At 39.4% G+C, this 26,621-nt stretch overlaps 1 protein-coding gene and 1 long non-coding RNA gene across 4 annotated transcripts in view; both read right to left on the bottom strand.

Moving 5' to 3' along the window:
* Positions 1 to 26,621, bottom strand: part of LOC134292052 (uncharacterized) — a 387,121-nt gene that overhangs the window by 315,130 nt on the left and 45,370 nt on the right. The gene's annotated exons all lie outside the window — the stretch shown is intronic.
* The window catches only part of LOC109430468 (titin), a 45,615-nt gene that overhangs the window by 894 nt on the left and 18,100 nt on the right, over positions 1 to 26,621 (bottom strand). The window contains exons 2-3 of one of the 3 annotated variants that reach the window (XM_062860739.1): positions 16,262 to 16,405; positions 15,621 to 16,009 (exon numbers count right to left, since the gene is read on the bottom strand). In XM_062860739.1, coding sequence (XP_062716723.1) covers positions 15,621 to 16,009; positions 16,262 to 16,405 — 533 coding nt within the window. Of the gene's footprint in view, positions 1 to 15,620; positions 16,406 to 26,621 lie in introns of all 3 variants that reach the window. The other 2 variants (XM_029876422.2, XM_029876411.2) reach the window with 2 other exon arrangements.

The following is a 26,621-nucleotide window of genomic DNA, read 5'->3' as shown; positions in this document are numbered from 1 at the left end:
TTCGCACTGGACAGCATTGAAACGGATGGTACGTTACCTAAAAGACACCATGCAGACATCTATAAAGTTCCTTCGTGCCGAGAAAATGGATCCATTACTTGGCTACGCTGATGCCGACTGGGCGACAGACCAGCAGAACAGGAAACCGGTGAGTGGTTATGTATTTAAGGTTTTTGGAAATGCCATCTCCTGGTCAAGCAAGAAGTAACAAACGATAGCCACGTCATCTAGTGAACCGGAGTATGTAACGCTCGGTGCTGGTGTAACAGAGGCGGTATGGTTGGCTGGACTACTGGACGATCATGGAATTCCAAACGCTTTACCGGTGACCATCTACGAGGATAATCGTTGGTGCATAGGAACTGCCAGGAACTTGGAGAGCAAGTGTGCAAAACATATAGGGGAATTTACGTATTCTCGACAGTTTTGTTCTCTTCGTCATGTTTTTTTTTTTGAAATTTGTGGGTCTCAGAGTTGGCCTCAAATCCTTCCCAACCAAACTGAGTTATATGCCCCAATTTCAGACAATTCGGCCCACAAAATCCCCCATGATGAAGAGAACAAACCTGCCGATAATACCCATCGTCACCCTAGATATAAAGCACCATTTCATCCGGGACCACGTAGCTATTGGAAACGTCAAGGTGGAGTCATTCGGGATCGAGGACCAACTGGCAGACATTTTTACAAAGTCACTGGATGTCGGGCGTTTTCAAAGACTTCGTCAAATCTTACGACTCCAGGATCGAAAGGGGGTGAAGAAATAGGAGGCCTTGGATCGATCAAGTTTTCAGTAGTAGGCTGTAAAACACCTAGCTATTCCGCCATGAAAGTTGTTAAGGTCATTCCACTACAAGCATTCAAACAGTGAAGACCTATTTTTAATAAAGCTAGTTCATAAATTGTTCAAGCTTCGTTTTATTCTTTCGCCCATCTGAAGAGAACTTCCTTTAAATCCATGATCGAAGTTGCAGAAGGAACTTTGGCAGGAATACTTGAAATATTCCCAGGAGAAGCTCATTGTAGAATTCTAGACGTAACTATTTCAAGAATTTCAGAAAGTATTCCTGATAAAAAAGGAAGAAACTTACAATGAAGGAATTTCTGCAGCGAGTTCAAAAAATAATTTTGGAAAAAATCCATGAGGAACGCCGGAGGAATTCCTGGAGAAATTTCAGAAGGAACATCTAGGTGAATCAGGGCCCACATAGCGAGATGAAAATACTTGGGTATTTAACAAGAACATGCTGAGGGTGACGGATTGGTACGTCTAGGTTGTTTTCGTATTTGAAATGTTTTTGACCTCTTAAAGCATTAATTCCAAGGCAATTTGCTTGAACTGACTCGGAATCGCTGTTTGATTTGAAGGGGCATTTGCATGCGTTCTGGTGGAAATAATATATTATAAGGTCATGAAGTAATAAATTCAAACGACATTTACTCTGTATGATTTCATATGTAACGAAAAGTTAATACTTAAGTACATACTGGGTAATTCGCACTATACAGATCCCATAGAGATTACTAGCCTCTGCCCAGCAACTTCTATCCCTACCTCCGCCCGCGTGACACCGGGCGGACTGCGAGCTACCTTAGGAAAGATCGACTCCGATGGGAATTTTGGTCGTAGTCGTCTGCCCTCCATGTTAGGGGCGGCTGATCGACGTCCGCGTATTAGGGAAGGACTCTAAAGCTCAACTGTGCACTATGGTCCTCCGGAAACTAGGGGGTTGGTGTCCCATTGTAACCAATGTAACGGAAAATCAGCAACGGAATAATACGAACCGAGACCAACGGCAACGACCCCAGCGAACAAAAAGGACTTGCGATTGGAAACTCGGTACGTGGAACTGCCGATCTCTCAACATCATTGGGAGCACCCGCATATTCGCCGATCTACTGAAGGACCGCGGGTTTGGCATCGTAGCGCTGCAGGAGGTGTGTTGGACAGGATCCATGGTGCGAACGTTTAGAGGTAATCATACCATCTACCAGAGCTGCGGCAACACACGCGAGTTGGGAACAGCTTTCATCGTGATGGGTGATATGCAGGGGTGCGTGATCGCTTGGTGGCCGATCGACGTAAGAATGTGCAGGTTGAGGATCAAGGACCGATTCTTCAACTTCAGCATAATAAACGTGCACAGCCCACACTCCGGAAGCATTGATGATAACAAGGACGCATTTTACACGCAGCTCGAACGCGAGTACGACCGCTGCCCAAACCACGATGTCAAGATCATCATAGGAGACTTAAACGCTCAGGTTGGCCAGGAGGAGTAATTTAGACCGAAGATATGAAAGTTCAGCGCCCATCAGCAGACGAACGAAAACGGCCTACGACTCATTGATTTCGCCGCCTCCATACCTATATATGGCCATACGTAGCACCTCTTTCCAACACAGCCTCCCTTATCCTTACACCCACAGCAGACGGAATCTCAAATCGACCACGTTCTGATTGACGGACGGCACTTCTCCGACATTATCGACGTCAGGACCTGTCCCAAGCAACACACATGGTTACAAAACAGTGACGGCAGCGTATGTAAGGGTTGCACAGAAGTCACTGTGACTTACTGCGCAACCCTTACATACGCTGCCGTCACTGTTTTGTAACCATGTGTGTTGCTTGGGATCATGGTGCCAACATCGACTCCGGCGACCACTATCTGGTGATGGCCAAATTGCGCCCAAAACTCTCCGTTATCAACAATGTACGGTATCGGCGGCCGCCACGGTACAACCTAGCGTGACTGAAACAACCGGATGTCGCCTCAGCATACGCGCAGAATCTCGAGGCCGCGTTGCCAGACGAGGGCGAGCTCGATGAGGCCCCTCTAGAGGACTGCTGGAGTACAGTGAAAGCAGCCATCAACGATGCAGCCAAGAGCACCATCGGGTACGTGGAACGGAATCGGCGGAACGAATGGTTCGACGAAGAGTGCAGAACGGTTCTGGAGGAGAAGAATGCAGCGAGGGCGGTAATGCTGCAGCAAGGGACTCGACAGAACGTGGAACGTTATAAACAGAAGCGGAAACAGCAGACCCGCCTCTTTCGGGAGAAAAAGCGCCGCCTGGAAGAAGCGGAGTGTGAAGAAATGGAACTGCTGTGCCGTTCCCAAGAAACACGGAAGTTCTACCAGAAGCTCAACGCATCCCGCAACGGCTTCGTGCTGCGAGCCGTAATATGCAGGGATAAGGACGGATGCCTCTTGACGGACGGACGTGAGGTGATCGAAAGGTGGAAGCATCACTTCGATCAGCACCTGAGTGGCGTGGAGAACGTAGGTACAGGAGACCACGGCAACGGAGGGACGACGGCGGCAGTGCAGCATAGGACGGAAATGAACCAACTCCCACGCTGAGGGAAGTTAAGGATGCCATTCACCAGCTCAAAACCAACAAAACAGCTGGTAAGGATCGTATCGCAGCTGAACTAATTGAGATGGGCTCAGAAAAGTTGGCGACCTGCCAGCACCGGTTGGTACCTCAGGATCTGGGAATCTGATGCTTCCAGAAGAGTGGAAGGAAGGAGTAATCTGCCCCATTCACATCTGCCCAAGGTGACCATTTTGAATGTTCAGAGCGATCCCCATTTTGAATGCCGCCTACATAGTGCTATCTTAGATAATCATGCGTCGTCTGTCACCTAAAACGAATGAGTTCGTAGCAAGTTATTGATCATGCGAGAGAAAGTTGGAAACTTCGGAAGTCAAAACTTCGGCGAAGTTCGGCGTCGGCATTCTAATTTGGGGTTCGCCGACGCATAAGAATTGCCTGTGTCGGCGACGCTTCAATTAGAACGCCGACGTTTTTACTTCGGCGAACTTTCCTTGGGGATAATTGATTTCACATATCGACTTCGATCTAAAATAAATCAATATGTACAATATCAAGCTCCATCAACGGCTGGTCGACAACGGGCCAGATCTGCACCGTACGGCAAATCCTCCAGAAATACCGTGCATACCAGGTCCTGTTCAACGACTTCAAGGCGGCTTACGGTTTTCTTAGGATGCTGACCAGACCAGCTGATCAAAGCAACCAACGATGGACGGTGTGCAAAATTGCGTTACGGGTGAACAATTCTGTTCATTCAGATCTCGCCGGCGCACACTGGGGCAGAACTGAAAATACATGGAAAAAACCTCTAGCTCGTCGAGATGTCGAGATACTCATTTGGTATCTTCAGAGAAAATATTTCTATGAACATGGTCGATATTCTGAGCGGTAGTTAATTTTTCTTACGTTATTCGCATAAAAGTCCTATAAGTCATTTTGGCCAAATTACATTTTAGCGATATGGTGTCTTCGGCAAAGTTGTTCGGCTATTTTATGCTGAAAAAGTTTGCTGAAGACGTCAAATTTCCAAAGCCTACTATTCTTGAGATATTAACCGATTTATAAAATACCTACCTAAAATCGAAATTTTTCATTAACCCTAAAAGGGATACCTGGGGTCCATTGGACCCCAGGCGCCTTTCAGAGCTCGTCTTTGATGGAACACACTCAGCGAGGTGACGAAACTGAGGCCATGAAGGTATCCCTTTTAGGGTTAAATACGTTTTTAAACCAATTTAATGTTCGTTTTCGAGTTATAATAATGAAAAATACTAAAATAAAAAATATATCGAGGAAATTAGTTGGAAAAAATAATATATGCATTGATTTTATATAGAAAGTTCTAGAAAATCACGCAAAATGTATATAGGACGTTCTTGCAGTCGGACAAGTTCGGGCAAGTGTTTTCATCAGCAATCACCTAAAAATACATTAGCTTTCATGTAAAAAAGTTTCACAGACATGATATTTAATGATTTTTTCTAATTTAAGTTCAAAGTTTACTGTTTTCGGTAAATTAGTACAAAAATTAGGTTAATAAAATATTACGTTTTAAAATGCCAAGTGAACCATAAAAAGTATAGATACAATCTAGTCATTTAGTTGTTTCTAATCTGCAAACAAACTGTAAAACACAAAACTGTCCCAAATGCCGCCAATAAAAGCATGCCTTTATTTTACCATTCTTTAATAATTTATTCACACGTAATGGTGTATTTGCGTGATGATTCAACGACTGTTTTACAACACATCCAGATTTTGTAGAGATCTAGACATATGTTTGCTTCCTGTGATGCCCACTAATTTGGACTTTTATGCGAATAACGTAAGAAAAATTACCTACCGCTCAGGATATCGACCATGTCCATAGAAATATTTTGTTTGAAGACACCAAATGAGAATCTCGACATCTCGACGAGCTAGAGGTTTTTTCCGTGTATTTTCAATCCTGCCCCAGTGTGGCGGCGCCTGCGACAAGGCGACGGAGTCTCATGCCTACTCTTCAACATCGCTCTGGAAGGTGTAAAGCGACGAGCAACGAGAACTAAATAAATGAATGAATCATGGCTTACGCAGATATTTACGCTGTTTAGTGACTCCCATTAGTGATTTATCATTTGGGCTATACTGTTTTAAGGGTTCCTATGTTTTGAACCGAAAAATATTCTTAGAGTAGCTTGTGTGTGTTAAACATATTCATCCAATTGTTCAGAAGCCTTATCATGCATTAGTTGCGTGCAAATTTGTATTGAAATAGGTCTGTCATGCAAATATTCAAGGATAGAAATCTTGGTGAATCTTTGATTGTGAATCGTACCTCGTAATTATGTATATCAATTTTACTTATGGAGTTAACTCAAGTTATGTAACGTGTCACGCGCTGTTTTGTTCACTATTTAATCAGATCGCTAAGAATTTTTTCATGAGTAATTTTGTGACCCAATAATTAGATAATCTTAGAATTTTGATCAACGATCTTATTAATAGCTCAATTCATGCTTGATTTAATTAGTATAATAATAGAAATGTATGAAATTACCTAACTGCTTTTTATACTAAATTGTCTGAAAAAATTGCATTTGCATACCAACACAATAGAAGAACCCAATGCAATGCTATTGGTTCAATCTCACACAAACACACAATAGGCATACACTTTCACAGAAATGTCGAAGACACCATGTCAGAAATGCTAATCTTTAACGCTACTTAGAACACCAAATCCGAATTTGATAAGGCTAACAATACTTGTTTTTGAACAACCACAATATTTACCAGTCGGACATGCTCAATTGCATACAAATCACGTGTTGATGGCAGTGCTGGTAATACTCACTTGTAAGAGCTATAGGGGTTGTTCATTAACCACGTAGACTAAACATTGGTCATCTCAGATCCCCCCCCCCTTGCACAGTGGTTGAAATCGCGAAAAACACGATCGTGGGCATTTTGAGTGTGAAAATATGAAAATAATATAATGTGATGTTCGCAAAGTTGTTACATATTTTCAGGAGCAACTTTTGATAAGTTTTGTTTTTTGATAATTTTACTCAGAAGTTAGATAAAAAATCTATTTTCTACATAAGCCACGATAATTGAATGATGTCTTCGGCAAAGTTGTAGATAATATCATGTAGAAAAATGTTGCCGAAGACACTTTTGCTCTATATTTTGAAATAAGCGATATATAATAAATTTAGTATAAACCTGTTTAACCTTCCTTAGTCCCTAAAAAAAAGTTACAAATAAGACCCTGGGGTCATTTTTGACCCCAAACTTTGGACAGCTCGCAAAAATCAGTGGCTTGACCGATTTTGGATCTCTTTGGCTCAAATGAAAGGGGCACAAGTCTAGGTTTCAAAACCACCGGAGAAATCCGGATTCGGTCACTGTGGCCACCGGGAACCTGCTTCAACTGAAAAATGCCGCTTTTGAGACCCTAACTTTGGCAAGCTATAACTTTGCAACCAAACAAGTAATCAGGACCGTCCAAGGGTCGTTGGAAAGGTATTTACGTGGACTTTGATTATAGACACTAATATTGACTAATTATTGAGAACCGATTCCGGAAATCCGGAACATCCGAAATTTTAGTTTTCATCGTTGCTATGTGCTTGAAAATCCACAAATGTATTCCTTTTATGCATTTTATTGCATTACTTCTCTGCATGCTTCACTGAAATGAGACACATATTGTTTAAGACCATTTTTGAAGGGTTCTGGGCAGGTCTGGTCAATGCGGAACGGGTTATAGGGACTCCGGAAGGTGGTCAATTAGGTAACGACAATGAACTTCGTACAGTTTTCGCTCCAAAACCCGGCTCCACACGGTGCAACCTTCGTGGATTTCCATATCTGTTGTTCTTGTGATACACAAAGAGATCGATAGTCATCTTCTTCTTCTTCTTCTTGGCGTACCATCCCTACTGGAAAAAATCCTGCTTCTCAGCATAAGTGTTTTATGTGCACTTCTACTAGTATATACTGAAAGTTTTCTCTGCCAATCATTAGTTTACATATGTATATCGTGTGGCAGGCACGAAGACTATATGCGCATGGGAGTAAGAGTAATTTCCCTTACGAAAAGTTCCTAGGCCAACCGTAAATCGAGCCCGTCACCCTCAGCATGGTCATGCTAAATGCCTTTGGGGCCAGCTATGGTTATATCATATGCTGATTTATCGACCGTATTCTATTATTAACTTGATGATTTTGTGGCTATATCGGTCTCTTTCTACTCATAGTATAAGGGAGTAGAGATCAAAGTGGATAATGAAATGATAGATATGATAGAATTCGCTAGGTAGCGAACAAGTGTGAAAATTTTATAGAAGGTGAAATTAGGCAAGTAGGCCATGTATTGAACGAATACATCGAATGCGTGAAACTTCTGCCGTGCGACCTGTGCTTTTAAACAGATCGGCTTGGTTGGTAGTTCATACCACCTTACCAAGCCAGTCTTGGTAAGGTGGTATGAACTACCAACCAAGCCGATCTGTTTAAAAGCACAGGTCGCACGGCAGAAGTTTCACGCATTCGATGTATTCGTTCAATACATGGCCTACTTGCCTAATTTCACCTTCTATAAAATTTTCACACTTGTTCGCTACCTAGCGAATTCTATCATATCTATCATTTCATTATCCACTTTGATCTCTACTCCCTTATACTATGAGTAGAAAGAGACCGATATAGCCACAAAATCATCAAGTTAATGCTATGGTTATAGGGGCCCCAAATGAATAGTCATATTGGTTCCACATGGTCACCGGAGTGGCCACCGGAGAAATCCATATTGTATTGCTCTCAGATTTTTACAACAAATGTAGGCTTTGACAGCTAAATTTAAATCATTTACATTTATAATTTGTAATGTTCTGGTATAAAAAGGAACAATTGATGATCTCAATCTTGTCTTGCGATTTTGACTGTGAAGATTACAAATTGGGTTGCAAACGTTGAAGCCAAGAAAATAAATTCGTAGGCCAATTTATTATGCAAGCCAGACCAAAGTTCGTTCAAAGATCAAAGATGATCTCGATCTTTCCAGGCCATGGTCACCAGAGAAACTGTTCTATAGCATAAGTAGACATTTAGCGACTGACCTCATATTGTTTTTCACACCTGAGGTGCAAAGTGTAAGAAATCAATCTGTCAATTGGTTCTTTGTGATCGAAGAATGGATTACTTTAGGAAATGCAGTTTTCCGTGCTTTAGAAATAGCAGTTATATGTACTGAGAATTACTCTAAAAGCTTTTCCACCAGGAATTTCTTCAGAAGATGCATTGAGAATTTTTGTAGGAGTCACACCGGGTATCTCTTCTTGAGGGATTCGCCGATAAATCATCTAAAATTTCCGCGGATAATTTATCTAAGAGTTTCCCGGAGAATCTATTGAAGGAATTGTCGGGTCGATCTCCTTCGGAACTCATGGAAAATTTATGGCAAAAATTCCGAGGGAACTCTTGAAGGAATTTTCGGACGACCACCCGAAGAAATATCCTGACAGACTACTGAACGAAATTCTAGAGATCTACTTAAGAACTTTCTGCTAGAAAGATTCTTAGTAGAAACCCTAGAAGAATTAGGGGTGGAACTCTTAGGACAATTCCTGTGGAAGTCCTTGAGGAATTCCCAACTAACATTTTTGCTGTATAAGAGCTTAAAGAACATTCGTCCAAAGGCGTTTGTTCTTTAAGCTGCTATGCGGCTACGTTTGTTAGTATAATTCCTGGTGGAACTGTTTTTTGTTAGTGTTTTTTTTTCAAATTAAAAAAATAATAAAATTATTAATTGGTTGAATTACTGGTGTAACGACTGGTATTTTTTTTTTACAGAATTTCCCGGTAAAGCTCCTTGATGATTTTCGATAGGAAATCTTAGAGGGATTCCCGATGAAAATCCCAAAAAAAATCGATTAAAAGCCTTTGAAGAATTCCATGTAGAGCATCCATATAAACTATAAACCAGAAACATGGGGCATTTAGTGGCACTCCTAGAGGATTTCTTGGTGAAACTCCTCTGAGTGTACCTACTATAAATTCTAGAGGAATATTCGGTGTAACTATTGTAAATTAGAGTGGAATTTCAGGAGGAGCTAGAGGAATTCACGAAGCATCTGTGATGCAAAGCTCCTACAGTTGTTCACAGCAAAACTCTTGGAAGCAGATGGATCTCTTAGAAAAATTTCCGGTTAAACTTCTTAACAAATTTACGGTGAAAATCTGAGAAAAATTAGAGCGGAACTCTAGATTTACACACAACAAAATGCGTCACGGAGGGATGGGGAGGGTACGAAAATTAAGATTTATGTATTACGTAATAAATTGATGCTGCCTAGATTAATTTCCAAAGGAACTCCTACTAGACTTTCCGCTGAATTTTCTGCGGAAATTTTAAAGCACTATATAGTGAAACTTGCAGAGAATTCCTGTAGGAATGTACGGTGTAACTTCTAAAGTAATTACTTAGAGAAATGCTTAGTGGAGTTCCTAGAGGATTTTCCAAAGGTATTTTGAAAAGAAATTTCCACGAGTATTCTCGGCGGTACTCCTGTTAGGAAAGTATCTCCTGTGAATTAAACTTTCAAAGGAATTCCTGACAGAATTTCTCTCGGAATTAAAAGTTGCGGCGGAACACATAGAGAAGTATTTTGAGGAATTCTTGGGGAAATTCTCTTTGGAACTTTTAGAATGATTTCTGAAGATATTTTCAGTGGAACTTCGAGAAAAACTACCAGAAGAATTCCCGATAAAACTCTTGCCAGACTTCCCGATGGAACTTCGAGAAATAATCGATGCAACTCCTAGAGAAATTCTCCTTGGAACTCCTTGACGAATCCCTAGTGGATTTCCTAAAGGGATTCTTGCTGTAACTCCTAGAAGAATTTCTAGTCGAAGTCTTAGAGGAGTTCCAGTGAATGTACTGAAGGAATTCACGGTGTATTTGCTGAACGGATTCAAGGTGGATCAACTACTACTAATTCTGGATATTAGCGGAGGGGGTCCCACAAGTATTCACAGAGGATCTTCGAGTGAACCTTCCTCTGTAACTGGAAGTACTTCCGTTGAAACTTTGAGCAGAATTGCCTGTGAAACTCTGACAGGAACTCCTAGAGGAATTCCCAGTGGATCTACCAAAGAAAAAAATAATGGAAATAGAAAAAAAAAACAATTAGTGGAACTCCTAAGAGAATTCGTAACGGAACTACTAGAGGATTTTCCTGAGAAACTCGTAGAGGCATTTCCGTTGTAACTTCGGAAACAGTTCTTAGTTCAAAAAATTACTACTGGCGAGAGAATTTCCGGGGCAACCTCTAGACGTTATGGAGAAAATTCTTAGTTATATTTTCAATCTTTCGAGATATTCTCGATTGAGTAAAAAAAATAGCACTCATATTTGCCAAAGTTCGTCAAATTACGAAAAGTTTCAAAACTAAGTTTAGTAACCTTGTACTACAAAATAACTTCGATACTAAGCTTCAGTTTGAATACAAATTTGCTTGTTATTGAAATGGTTTTCGATAAGTACTAAGCAATTTTATTGATGAAATGCGTATAGTGCTGAGCACCATTGATCTAGAGGAATTTTTGCAGGAGCTCCTGCGGGCACTTCTGGACGAATAATAGGTGGAGCTTCGTGAGAGATTCTTGTTTGAGCTCTGTGAGGGAAATTCTGACGGAATGCCAAGTGAAACTCCTATAGCAATAATCGTGGGAGCTCCCGAAGGATTTTTTTTTTAATTTTCACCGGAGATGAAAAAGGCCGCTGGAATAGAGCAATTTTCAACAATCCTTCCTCCAACAGGTATAAAGCCTCCTCATTTCTTCATCTTTGTATTTTATAATTTGCAATAACAATTTTTGAGTTCATTTCCAATGAGAGTGCACTCATTGATAGTTAGATTGCTGCATCTACAATAATTGTTGTTGTGAGAACACTAACAAAAAATTACAAATCTATACATTTATTGGTAAAGAAACGTGATCATTTTTGCAACACCAAAAGTAATTCCTAGTGGAAGTCCTGGTAAAATTCTAGGTCGAACTGCCTCATGAATTTCTGGTATTTTTATTTTGGAATCTCCAGTTTTTCTGGAATCTCTCGAATACTATCATACATCCGGAACTTATAATGTTATGCTATGTTGTCGTTATTCTGCAGAATGACGTAAGTGACTATGACAATTTTGGCTCCTTTTTAGTTATTCACCTAACAATCTATCGGTCATTATTTTACTTTTCTTTCGTAGATGCAAACGAATGCGTGATAATGTAAGCACCATCGTACAAATTAGGTTCCCGTATACCGTATCACACACAATGTCTTGGTTTTCTTTGCATGCACGTAAGCACTAACTCCTATCATAGTCAGTGCTGAGATGTCATTTCGACATATCTAAATTCAACCACCTACAGCACATTTTTGAAGATGATCCCGAGAATATCGTTTATTCTAACATGTGCGGCTAGACCAGTCCAGTGTGTTTGCAGGTGATACGGGAACCCTATTTATACGATGGTGCAAACATTATCACGCATCGGTAGATAATGACAAAATCTTGCATCATAATCTGGCAGAAATATTATAGTTTTGTTATTTTACGAGACATATAAGTCAAAATTTTTAATAGCGCTCACGACAGTATGGTGAGCTTCCGAATGCCTACTTTTGTTGCAGAAAATTGAAGTAACACAATTGGGGTCGCTCTAGTGGCCTAAAAAGATCGAGATCATCATTTGTTCATTTCTATACCAGAACATTACAGCTACGATAAATAATAAAAATTGAGCCGTCAAAAACCTACATTTATTGTAATAATCTGAGAGTAATACAATATGGATTACTCCGGTGGCCATTCCGGTGACCACGTGGAACCAATATGACTATTCCCCTATAGCCATAGCTGGCCCCAAAGGCATTCAGCATGACCATGCTGAGGGTGACGGGCTCGATTTACGGTTGGCCTAGGAACTTTTCGTAAGGGAAATTACTCTTACTCCCATGCGCATATAGTATCTTCGTGCCTGCCACACGATATACATATGTAAACTAATGATTGGCAGAGAAAACTTTCAGTATATACTAGTAGAAGTGCACATAAAACACTTATGCTGAGAAGCAGGATTTTTTCCAGTAGGGATGGTACGCCAAGAAGAAGAAGAAGAAGATGACTATCGATCTCTTTGTGTATCACAAGAACAACAGATATGGAAATCCACGAAGGTTGCACCGTGTGGAGCCGGGTTTTGGAGCGAAAACTGTACGAAGTTCATTGTCGTTACCTAATTGACCACCTTCCGGAGTCCCTGTAACCCGTTCCGCATTGACCAGACCTGCCCAGAACCCTTCAAAAATGGTCTTAAACAATATGTGTCTCATTTCAGTGAAGCATGCAGAGAAGTAATGCAATAAAATGCATAAAAGGAATACATTTGTGGATTTTCAAGCACATAGCAACGATGAAAACTAAAATTTCGGATGTTCCGGATTTCCGGAATCGGTTCTCAATAATTAGTCAATATTAGTGTCTATAATCAAAGTCCACGTAAATACCTTTCCAACGACCCTTGGACGGTCCTGATTACTTGTTTGGTTGCAAAGTTATAGCTTGCCAAAGTTAGGGTCTCAAAAGCGGCATTTTTCAGTTGAAGCAGGTTCCCGGTGGCCACAGTGACCGAATCCGGATTTCTCCGGTGGTTTTGAAAACTAGACTTGTGCCCCTTTCATTTGAGCCAAAGAGATCCAAAATCGGTCAAGCCACTGATTTTTGCGAGCTGTCCAAAGTTTGGGGTCAAAAATGACCCCAGGGTCTTATTTGTAACTTTTTTTATGGGAGCGCCCCTAGGGGTCATTCAATGCTTTTGATTTTTGGGAAAGGTTCATTTCCACGAAAAAATAATTGTCAGAAAATTTCAGATTTCTAGGATTCGTTAAACAAAAGCTACAGAGAATTGAAATTTGAAAAAGGTCAAAAAAGACCCCAAGACCTTACTAAGGTTAAACAACCCCTTCAAACCTTGAAAAAACACTAAATCCTTTATATCTTTCGCGGATGAGGTTTTCATGGCTTCTAATGTTCTGAACATTTATTCAGTATGTTAGTGTGCATCTTTTTTCTGAAGGCCGTGTTGCCATATTTTTATTGTTTCTACGTATTTTTTTAGTTTTCCTAAAAAATTGATTTTTTTTTTCTAATGAGATATCTCGCAAAGTTGCAAGAAGTTGCGAAAAGCATACATTCGTTAAATCTCTTTTTAAAGGATTTTCGTTGCTTTTTTTTTCTGTATTTACCGAATATATGCATATTCGATGTTCATATGCTTTTTTTTTCTGTATTTCAAAATACATATTTAGCTTGAGACAGTGATGCCATATTTTTAGTTTTGCTTTTTTATGTTAAAGAGTCGTTTTTTTTATTATGCGATACCTCGAAGACTCAAAAAGTTTCGAAAAAGTTAAAAATCCATTAGAAAGGTGGATAATGAATACGCAGTCATATGAATATCTTAAGCATAGAAAACCATTTTGAAATAGATTTAACTAACTTAGTGTTTATTTCAACCTTAAAAATTGAGGAAAATGACCATTTTCAAACACAATTTAGGTATCGAAGAGACAAAGAGCAACTAATCAGTTGACCGGTATACGATAGCATTTTTATTCAACTTTTAATTATGATATATACGAGATATCTCATTAGAAAAAATGGCCATTCTTCATAAGAAAACTAAAAAAAAATTACGAAGAAACAATAACAATATGGCAACAGTATCTTCAGAAAAAAGATGCATAATAACATACTGAACAAGTGTTCAGAACATCAGAAGCCATGAAAACCTCATCCAAGAAAGATATAAAGGATTTAGTGTTTTATCAATGTTTACAGGGATTGTTTAAACAGGTTTATACTAAATTTATTATATATCGCTTATATCAAAAGATAGAGCAAAAGTGTCAACATTGTTCTACATAATATTATCTACAGCTTTGCCGAAGACACCATTCAATTATCGTGGCTTAAAGGTTGTGGGGGTAAAGTGGACAACCTAAGCATTTTGGTCGTTTCCAGTGGAAATGCGGCAAAATCCATCTGCTTTTCCGAGTAACATGGAAAGTAATGATATACTCTAGAAATCTTGTAAGGGATAGCATTTAAAAAATTGTATTTTGTTGATATAAAATATTGTTTTAAACTTTTTACTTCAACAATCTCACGATATGTGTGACGGCTGATGATTCAGGAGTTAAAAAAAAAAAATGAAATTTTGCTGAAATTTGAACCGATTGTCCCCACTGTCTGATTATGTTAAAATTATTTCCAAAACTTCTTTTTTTTTATAAAACTATAATTTTTTTAGTCAAATGTAGTATTTTACGTGGTCTTTAATTGTTTTAGGGTGTAAAACTTGTAATAATTTGAAAATAACTTTCGAGAAACCCTTAGCAAAGATAAGCAAATTTTACATCATTTCCGATTCTTCACGTGATTTTTAAAGTTTTTGTCATTTTGAAAAAGTTTATTTGATTTTAATGTTCAATATCAGCAAAAGTATAATGATTCATGCTAGGCATAAGCTCCAATCGTTAAAACATATTGAAATATAATAAATGCCATGAAATTGCACCCTGTCTACTTTACCCCCACCACCCCTATGTAGAAAATAGATTTTTTATCTAACTTTTGAGTAAACTTATAAAAATACAAAACTTATCAAAAGTTGCTCCTAAAAATATGTAACAACTTTGCAGTACATCACATCATTATATATTATTTTCACACTCAAAATGCCCACGATCGTGTTTTTCGCGATTTCAACCACTGTGCCTTGTGGACTTTAACATCGTAGTCTTATCTAAAATTTTGCTGTTTAAAAGCCGCACACGCATTCCAAAGCCATCAGAGAGCTGTGAGCAAGAGGCGAGTACATAAAATGAGTATAATTTATATTCACCACGTGTTCACAGTTCTCTAACGACTTCTGTATGCGTGTGCTACCTCTACTTTATCCGGCAAACTTTTAGATAAAACTACAATGTAAAAGTCCTTCGAACACAGTTTTTCGATAGCATGCATCAAAAATGAGATAGTAGCAAGTGAGTATAACTTTTTGCAAGTGAGTATTCTCAACACTGGTTGATGATTCCGACCCTAGTTCAGTAAAAAAAATCAACAAATCGTGAAATTCTTAAGCCAGCACTTGCTCAACATGATGTCTTCGACTGTACCTACATTTTCGAACCCCCTCATCCCACCAGCCAACAATGAACCTACCGGGTGACGCAGTCGATTCCGATGGTTTCCTCCTTGAACGAGCCGTCGTCATTCTCGAAGCCCCAGGTGATGGAACCGTCCTCGTGTTCTTCGCGCCACTTGCGCAGGATCTGCGCGACCGGCTTGCGGCGACGTTCGTCCTCCTGCTGCTGCCGGCTGCTGTGTGGCCGGTCTTCGTCGTAGTGCTGTTGTGGCTGCTGGTGACGGACGGGGGCCGGTCGCGAGATGACCTGCTGGGGCGCCGGACGGTACTGCTTGGCGACTGGGGCTGGAGCGACCGGTCGTTCCGAGGTTATGGCGAACCGCTGGGCGTTGGAGGGAACGTCCTTGTCGGTGGCGAAGAATCGCTCCGGGATCTGGGCACGCGGAATCGGCGCAGGTCGGTTCTCCTGTGAGTTGAAGCGGGAAAGGGTGTTCTGTTGAATGTCACGTTGTTCGTCATGATCATCGGGGATGGAGTGCTGGGGAGGGGCGGGGGAGGAGTGGATAATTGGAATGAAGGGTTGGGAGAGTTCGTGTTCTTCGTGGTCTTCGGTAACGGGTTTCGCTTCCGGCTCGAGGAACTTGGGAGTGGATATTTGGATCGTGTTGGGAATCAAGGTGCGGATCGGACCGGGGCCCGGCCGGCGCACGCGAAGGACCTGGGGTTGTGGGGGAAGCACTCGTTCCTCGCGGATCGGTATGCCACGTACTACGGGCAGCGGGATGGCACCGGGGATGTTGATCCGGGGCGGAGCCGGACCGTACTGGGCGGTTGCTAGCGATATGAGGCCCACGAGGGGAACCTGCAACGAGATGGAAAGGAATATTTTGTATTAAAATTTACATATGAATTATGGAAATTTTTGGAACGTATTTTCAACCCTTTGGAGCCGGAGGGGTCATATATGACCCCAACATAGAGACGGCTGTGTAAATTCACACATTGAATAAAACAGAATACTGTGTTCGGTAAAGTTATTGCAAATTGAGTCCTCTATTAAGGAAAAATAGGAATATTTGTATTTGAGACTTGAATGACAACCTAGAACATCCTGAACACCACAAAGATTGGAGAAAAGAAATAATGACGTACCAGTTGTTCTAACAGCTGAATTTGGATATGAGTTATGTTCATATGTATACATTTAACCATAATCAAGAATATCAAAAGGTGTTTTATATTCTGGGATGTTCTAGGTGTTCTAAACTGTCCTGTAGTGAAGTCCTTAAAATCTACAAGAATCATTTTATGTGTTTTCGCCATAAATAACAGCATTACATAATCTTCTGGGATCTGTGAAGCTCCTGAAGTCTACAATGTCATTTATAAACACAATAGGGATATTCCAGGTCAGCCAAACTACCTTGGAATTCAGAACTTCAGGTCTTTACTTGCTACAGTAGCCATATCTGTTAACGTTGTATAACACTGCTTGACAAAATTTTACAAAATTTAGTGTTGAGATGAGAAAAAAAGAACAGGGGTTTGGGACCCTAGAGGTATCATGTTGAAAGAATTTTTGAAAAATATTGGACTGGGCCTTCACAGCTTATGACCGATGTTTGTATGGGGAACTTGGGGTGCGAAGGTCCGATCCAATATTTTTCAAAATTTTTTTTACTATGACACTTCTAGGGTCCCAAACCCCTGTTCTTTTTTCTCATCTCATAGCAAAATTTAGCGTTGATCGGTGTAATCAACCGCAGTTACTGGACCAATCTGAAGTTTACTCGATATTATTATAAACCTTTGGGATATTAAGGGTTGTCCAAACTGTCCTATAATGTAGTCACTGTAGTCCTTCAAATCTACAAGATTACCTTTATGCGTTTTCGCCATAAATAGCATTGCACAATCTTCTGGGAACCGTGAAGCTCTTCAAATCTCAAAATTTGAGACTCAAATATCATTTAGAGGCACTATAGGAATATTCCAGGTCAGCCAAACTATCTTGGAGTTTAAAACTTCAGGTCTACACTCGTAATAGTAACCATATCTGTTATACTGAGTAACGTTGCATATTTAACCGTGATTACTGGATCAACCTGAAGTGTACTATACATTATTATGAACCTTTGGGACATTCAGGGTCGTTCAAACTGTCCTGAAGTTTAGCTCTTGACAGTAACAACAGTTATTCTCACAATGAACTATAACATTACACATCTAAATGTAATCTGTAATCCCCTGGCATTTCATGAGTCATTCCAAGATAGTTTTGAGATGTTCCAGATCTACCAAACTACTTCGGAGACCACAGCTTCTAGGATCGTTTTATGATAGATTTGTGATAATTTTAGGTCATCCAATCTTCCATGGAGTACACACCATTATATGTACAATTGCAACGCTACTAAGCTACACTAAATAATGATACATGATGAATTATATTTACTAATATTCTTCAAAGACTAGTAGGCATTGTTCTGTACCTTTGAAACATTTTAGGTTATTCAAACTTTTATGAAACTCCTTTTTGAAAACTGCATTCGTTGTTGCCATTATTTGTGCTATAAAAAGTTACGTTATCTACCCAAATCTTTAAACTTCTGTGACATTCAGAGCCTTTCCAAAATACCTTTGGGATACTTCAGGATTACTAAACTTCCCTACAACTAAGAATTCCCAGTTAAGTTTAAGATATGACGAAGCAAATGTTAGACGCGGCCGAGGATAAGGACTGCAGATACGAACCGAGTGTAGTGGTGAAAAATGGTTGATTCAGTTTTATTTTACACAGTAACCTCATTTTATGCACATAGCTGGGACTGCATAAATTAAAAAATTGCTTAAATTAAAAAAGGCATAAAAAAGGGAAATTTATGTATAAATTAAGTTTGGGCTTTAATGAGGGAATCTAGTTCGCGAGAACAGTTCTTGCTCCTGGCCATTTGTGGTGGGGCTAAGGGATTTCCAGAAACTTCCCAGAGAGCCCAAAATAGGGGATTCCAAGAGGCTTCAGGGGTGTTTTAAGGGGTTATTTCAGAGGATTTGAGGAGCGTTTCAAGGGTGTTCTGTCAAGATTTGTTCGTGTTATAATGGGATTACGGGGAATTCAGGGACATTTCAATAGTATGAAGAGAGTTTCTGGAATATTTCAAGGGGCTTAAAGGGAAATTCAAAGGATCTCAGGAGCCTTTAAAAGTCGTTGCAAGGGGTTTGAGAGGTGTTTCAAGGTATTTCAGAGTCATTTCAAACTCTGAACATGTTAAGGGCGTTCTTAGAGGTTTGAGGGGCGTTTGAAAGCATTTTAGGGGCGTTTCAATGAGCTTTCAGGTGCGTTACAGGGAGTATATGGACACTATTAAAGGCGCCCAAGGGGGTTTCAGAGACATTTCGAATTGATTATGATTATTTCAAGCGCTTTCAATGGGACAACGGAGGTACCAGGGACGTTTAGAAGCATTTTAGGTCAGGGTCGTATCAGGCGACAAACATATCTAAAGATCCAATCGGCAAAAGCGAGGCTCTCTTTGCTCCGACTCTCTTTAAATTAATACGATGTCACAGTGAATATTTTGACAGTTTGTGATTTTTTTTTTAATTTATAAACACAAGCACTCTAGAATCAAAAGAGATGAGACTTAAAGAGAGCCTCTTATCTGCACTTTGGACCTATAGAAATGTTTGGCCTGAAATGCTCTAAAACTTCTTGAAATGCCTCCAAAATACCCCTTAAGCCCCCTCGGACCCCATTTAACGCACCTGAGAGGCTCCGAAACCATCGGAAACTCCTCTGTAACGCTTGCGTTACGGCCTCTGAATCCCGCCGATAATGCTCTGAAACTTCCTGAAATGTCTCTGAGTGAAATCCCCCTTAAACCCCCTCGGACCCCATGTAACGCACCTGGGAGGCTCCGAAACCTCCAAAAACTCTTGCGTAATGCCTCTGAATCCCAACCAAAACGCTCAAAAACTTCCTGAAATGCCTCTGAAATTCCCCTCAACCCCCTCGAATCCCATGTAACGCCACTGAGACCCTCCGAAACTCCCAAAAGTCCTGCGTAGCGCCTCTAACTCCCGTCGAAAACCCTCTGAAACACTTTGCAATGCTTTCGAAAACTGCCTTAAACTCCCTTGGATCCCATGAAACGCATCTGAGAAGATCCGAAACTTCCACAAACTTTTCCGTAACGCCTCTCAACCTTGCTAAAAATGTTCTGAAACTCTCTGCAATGCTTTCGAAAACACCCTCAGACCCCCCCCCCCTCCCCAAAAACCCCCCTGAGATCTCCTGGTACCCCGCTGAAACGTCCCTGTAACGTAACCATCCTTTGATCTACCCTATAAGCACTCCCTGGCTGCCGTTGCAATAGTTTCCGTCATTATCAAATATTCTTATGCAAATATTGGTTCTGGGTAGCTTTCCCTCTATTTATGCAGGGCATAAAAAGGTGCATAAATTTTAAGTGCATAAGAATAACATGCATATTATTATTATTATATTTTTTTAAAGGCACTTTACCAAATAAGTTGGCATTCGTGTCCAAATAACATGCATAGAAAGAGATTTTAGTGTAACTGTTACTACAAAACGCCAAAAAAATGAAATAGATACAATCATTACGGTTGGTAATGCTGTGTAACTTTACATAGCCAAAACAGAAACATCATTTGCAGTAGATGCTAGATTTTAAACATCAGAATAGTTTGGTTGACCCCAGCTGATCTGTTGATGTCGATTGAACATTCAGAAGATTTACTGGACATGATAGATTACATATCGTAGCTTTGTATAGTGAAAAAAAAATACCGTTGTATCTGTAGACTTTAGGATGTGATCTCAAGAATGGTTTGGATGGTCTAGGATATCTCGACAGATCTGGTACTGTCTATTGAACTTTCAGAAGACTCACTGGACAAGACAGAATACAAATCGTTGCTTGGTATAATGAAAGAAGTTATTGTTAGACCCGTAGACTTTAGGGTCTAAACTCAAGAACAGTATGGCTGAACTAGGGTATCCCGACTGTTACTGTCTTTTGAACTTTCAGAAGACTTACTTGACATGATAGATTACAAATCGTAGCTCTGTAAAAAGAAAGAAGTTATCGTTACACCCGTAGACTATAGAATCTAAACTCAAGAACAGTTCGGATGACCTAGGATATCCCGACTGATCTGATACTGTCTATTGAACATTCAGAAGACATACTGGACATTATAGAATACAAATCGTAGCTTTGTATAAAGAAGGAAATTACCGTTACACCAGTAAACTTTAGGATCTGAACTCAAGAACAGTTTGGATAACCTAGGATATCCCGACTTGTCTGATATTGTCTTTTCAACTTTCAGAAGGCATACTGGGGCCCATATAGCCGAGGCGGTAAACGCACGGGTATTCAGCATGACCATGCTGAGGGTGACGGGTTCGATTCCCGGTCGGTCCAGGATCTTTTCGTAAAGGAAATTTCCTTGACTTCCTTGGGCATAGAGTATCTTCGTGCCTGCCACACGATATACACATGCAAAATGGTCATTGGCAGAGGAAGCTCTCAGTTAATAACTGTGGAAGTGCTCATAGAACACTAAGCTGAGAAGCAGGCTTTGTCCCAGTGAGGACGTTACGCCAAGAAGAAGAAGAAGAAGAAGAAGAAGGCATACTGGACATAATAGATTACAAATCGTAGCTTTGTATAATGAAAGAAGTTACTGTTACATCGGCAGAATTCAGGATCTGAACTCAAGAAGACTTACTGGACATGATAGATTACAAATCATAGCTTTGTATAATGAAAGAAGTTACCGTTACACCCACAGACTTCAGGATCTGAATTCAAGAACAGTTTGGGTGACCGATATCCAGACTGTTCTCATACTGTCTTTTTGAACTTTCAGAAGACTCACTGGATATGATAGATTACAAATCGTAGCTTTGTATAACAGCGAAATTACCGTACACTAGTAGTTTTTAGGATCTGAACTCAAGAACTGTTTGGATAATCAAGGATATCCCGAATGATTCTGTCTATTGAACTTTCAGAAGACTTACTGGACATGATAGAATACAAACCGTAGCTTTGTATAATGAAAGAATTTTCTGTTACACCCACAGACTTTAGGATCTAAACTCAGGAACAGTTTGGATGACCTAGGATATCCCGACTGATACTGTCTATTGAACTTTCAGAAGACTCACTGGCATTGGCGGAGCCAGCATTTTCTTTTTTCTTGTTCACTCTCCTAAACATGCACGAGAGGGAGAGCGATGGAAGAGGAGGCAGCTTGCCCCCTCTTTCATCCCGCTTTTTCTCTCGCATGTTTAGGGGAGTGAGTAAGAAAAAAGAAAAAGCTGGCTCCGCGAATGCTCACTGGACATAATAGATTACAAATCGTAGCTTTGTATAATGAAAGAAGTTACAATTACACCCGTAAACTTCATGATCTCAACGCAAGAAAAGTTTAGATGACCTAGGTCTGATCTGATACTATCTATTGAACTTTCAGAAGACTTACTGGACATGATAGAATACATGTCGTGGCTTTGTATAAGAACAGAAGTTACCGTTAAACCCGTGGGCATTAGGATCTGATCACAGGAACAATTTGGGTGACCTAGGATATCCCAACGGATCTGATCCTGTCTTCTGAACTTTCAGAAGACTTACTGGACATAATAGATTACACATCGTAGCTTTGTGTAATGAAAGAAGTTATCGTTCCACCCATTGACTTCAGGATCTCAGCTCAAGAACAGTTTGGATGACCTAGGATATTCCGACTGTTCTGATACTGTCTTTTGAACTTTCAGAAGACTTACTAGACATGATAGATTACAAATCATAGCTTTGTATAATGAAAGAAGTTACCGTTACACCCGTTGACTTCAGGATCTGGACTCAAGAACATTTTGGATGATGTAGGATATCCCGACTGTTCTGATTCTATCTTTTGAACTTTCAGAAGACTTACTGGACATGATAGAATACAAATTGTAGCTTTGTATAAAGAAGCAAGTTACCGTTAGACCCGTAGACTTTAGGATCTAAACTCAAGAACAGTTTGGATGACCTAGGATATCCAGAAAAAATATTTTGCTTTATATCTTACCCTTTTTATACTGTTGAGCACCAAAATCCCAGAAGTACGTAAAAAACTGTATAATAACGTTTGGGAAAATTCCGCGTTAAAAGAAACTCCCTATTGTTAAGTAAAAAAGTACACAGTTAAAAAAATCACAGACTTCGGTAATGCACGGTAATGTTTTAAAAAAATCTCAACTGTTAAGTTTGTTTCTCCGAAAAAAATCTGTAAAGTTATCAACTTTGTTTTGAACTTCGTAACAAGTAAGAAACAAATAAGTAACAAAGTAACAAGTAAGAAAGTATTAAGTAAGAAAGTATTAAGTAAGAAATAATTAAGTAAGGAAGTAACAAGTAAGAAAATAACAAGTAAGAAAGTATCAGGTAAGAAAGTAACAAGTAAGAAAGTAACAAGCAAGAAAGTAACAAGTAAGAAAGTAACAAGTAAGAAAGTAACAAGTAAGAAAGTAACAAGTAAGAAAGTAACAAGTAAGAAAGTAACAAGTAAGAAAGTAACAAGTAAGAAAGTAACAAGTAAGAAAGTAACAAGTAAGAAAGTAACAAGTAAGAAAGTAACAAGTAAGAAAGTAAAAAGTAAGAAAGTAACAAGTAAGAAAGTAACAGGTCAGAAAGTAACAAATTAGGAAGTAACAAGTAAGAAAATTCCAAGTAAGAAAGTAACAAGTAAGAGCGTAACAAGTAAGAGAGTAACAAGTAAGAATGTAACAAGTAAGGAAGTAACAAGTAAGAAAGTGACAAGTAAGAAAGTAACAAGTAAATAAGTGACAAGTGAGAACGTAACAGGTCAGAAAGTAACAAGTGAGAGAGTAACAAGTAAGAAAGTAACAAGTAAGAGAGTAACAAGTAAGAAAATGATAAGTAAGAAAGTAACAAGTAAGAAAGTAACAGGTCAGAAAGTAACAAGTAAAGAAGTAACAAGTAAGAAAATACCGTAACCAGTAAGAGAGTAACAAGTAAGAAAGTAACAAGTAAGGAAGTAACAAGTAAGAGAGTAACAAGTAAGAGAGTAACAAGTAAGAAAGTAACAAGTAAGAAAGTAACAAGTAAGAAAGTAACAAGTAAGAAAGTAACAAGTAAGAAAGTAACAAGTAAGAAAGTAACAAGTATGAAAGTAACAAGTAAGAAAGTAACAAGTAAGAAAGTTACAAGTAAGAAAGTTACAAGTAAATAAGTGACAAGCAAGAAAGTAACAAGTAAGAAAGTAACAAGTAAGAAAGTAACAAGTAAGAAAGTAACAGGTGAGAAAGTAACAAGTAAGAAAGTAACAAGTAAGAAAGTAACAAGTAAGAAAGTAACATGTAAGAAAGTAACAAGTAAGAAAGTATGTAACAAGTAAGAAAGTAACAAGTAAGAAAGGTACAAGTATGACAGAGTAACAAGAAAGTAACGAGTACGAAAATAACAAGAAAGTGACAAGTAAGAGAGTAACAAGTAAGAAAGTAACAAGTAAGATATTAACAAGTAAGAAAGTAACAAGTAAGGAAGTAACAAGTAAGAAAGTAACAAGTATGAAAGTAACAAGTATGAAAGTAACAAGTAAGAAACTAGCAAGTAAGAAAGTGATAAATAAGAGAGTAACAAGGTAGTAACAAGTAAGAAAATACCAAAAAAGGGGTCATCCATTAAGTACATCACGGTCCTAGGGGGGAGGGGGGGGGTTTGTGAAAGTGTGACGAGCCATGTAATTGGTATAGGAAAAACCCGTACGAAGGGGAGAAGGGGGGGGGGGGGTTTGTTCGAAAATTTTCAATTTTAGCCTGACGTACTTAATGGATGCTCCCTAAGAAAGTAACAAGTAAGAGAGTAACAGGTAAGAGAGTAACAAGTAAGAAAATAATAAGTAAGATATTAACAAGTAAGAAAGTAACAAGTAAGAAAGTAACAAGTAAAAAAGTAACAAGTAAGAAAGTAACAAGTAAGAAAGTAACAAGTAAGAGAGTAACAAGTAAAAAAGTGACAAGTAAGAAAGTAACAAGTAAGAAAGTAAGAAGTATGAAAGTAACAAGTGAGAATGTAACAAGTAAGAAAGTAACAAGTAAGAAAATAACAAGTAAGAAAGTAACAATTGAAAAAGTAAAAAGTAAGAAAGTAACAAGTAACAAGTAATTATAAACACTATACAAATCTAATAATAAACAACCCCCATTCAGTATACTTGTTCGCGTAATTGCTCAACCATGAACAAAGTTGATCGAACCAAGAAAAGCAATAAAGTTTCAACAGTGGTAAATTGTTAACTCGTTCGTTTAGTATGGTGTCATCGCCGCCAATTTAAAAGCGTGACTTTCTTTTCGCGAAATGCAATTTACCGTCGCCCAAAATATAACTAATTCAATCAACGTTTCCATTTCCTCATTACCATGCGCAGCAGTGTTGCATTTGTGCAGATCATCACACGCTACCTCGACGATGTCTTCCATTCAAAGTCCTATTAAAGTGAAGACACCAGAAAGCAAACATTGTTGTGTCTATCATCTTCCCGGGCCAGCGCACGACAAGAGGCGCTTTCTTTTCGTTTGTCTTTTTTTCGCATGGTAATTGATTCGGTTCAACAATTTGCATTTTTCCGGTTTGCTAAACTGACTCACTGCACTGTCGGGTCGGTCGGAGGAGGTGTGGGAAATTGGTTGCAATCGCACCCGCGCGCCCGATAGAAATAAAGCTTCATGCTTTGCGCCGCCATAAAAATCGAAAGTGAATCTGGTTTCTCTCGCGTGCACTTTTGCCATTGGAAGTCGGGATGTGGTGTTGTTATGTAATGTTTGTTGCTATTTGCGAATGGCAATGCAATTGGTTTGCTCTTCATCCTATTGGCAGCGTTTTTTTTTTCTGCACGTTGATGTGAGGGAAATTGCATCTTAAACTTGACCATCGTCAGGTAGGTAAGCATGGCTTTCCGCTTGAAATTGTTTTCCTCGAAATGTTGTGCAGGACAGTGTCAAGCGGCTTATTTGCACAACGATCGACCACTCACCAGTCCGGTTTTTATTTTTAACGATGGGAAATTATTTCCTAATAATTATGGTATGACCAAGACATGGTTATGAGCTAGGTTATGAGCAAATTTGTTTTGTTTTTAGCTTCCAAGTAAAGCATTTCAAACCGAACATGGTCAGTAAGGCGATAGATGGTGGGAGGTAATTTACGTTGATGATGGCTATGTGGTGGCATTATTTCTTCGTTACATACTGATCGAGTTTTGAGCATCATAATAATTTGTGCTTGCTGATTAAGCGATTAGTCTGGTCGAATTGTGGTTGACGATAATCATTTAAGTTTTTGATTATCTGAGGATTCGGTTAGCGATTGGTAAAAATGTAAAAAAAAATCAGAGAACAAAGTAACACGAAGTGATATAACTATTTATATCCGTTAGCCCATACTCGAGCCAAATGGTGGAATACAAATATCGTCGTACTTTGAAATCCTTGTTGAGAGCTTTCTATAAATGTACAATCAAATCGGAACCCGGATTCGGATTCAGCGGCCCACAATCTATCATTTTTTTTTTTAAATTTTTATTACGTGTATTTTAACTTAGGCTAATTCTACACTTCCACAATCTATCAAAGACACATAGGATGGTCTTGGAGATAGTAGACACCTGAACAGGGAGGTCTAGGTAGTATGGGGTTAATGATCATTTTCTTCAAAAAAAAAAGTGAAAGTTGGGACTATTCTTTCCTCGGCCCAGTAAACAACATTCCCATGGAACCACCAAGAAGGCATTGCTTCAGGGAGGGGCTAGTGCACATCGCACACTCAAGGTTAGTGGCGTAGCCTGCAACAACGAACATCGATGACTCGCTTTGGGGAGGTAACATGCTGGCGCTTAGCCATAAGTACTTTCCAGCTTACCACTGACTGGTGCCGTGCCTCAAGCCGGGCCGCCATACCTTGAGATCCCAGTATACAGGATCAAATATTGGTACAAAAAGAAACTAATGCTTACAAATATTGTTTGACTCGATA

This window comes from Aedes albopictus, chromosome 3 (assembly GCF_035046485.1).
Source record: "Aedes albopictus strain Foshan chromosome 3, AalbF5, whole genome shotgun sequence".
NCBI classification, from domain to species: Eukaryota; Metazoa; Arthropoda; class Insecta; order Diptera; family Culicidae; genus Aedes; species Aedes albopictus.
The sequence above is the reverse complement of the archived record's forward strand: the minus strand, read 5'-3'. Positions and strand labels throughout refer to the sequence as shown.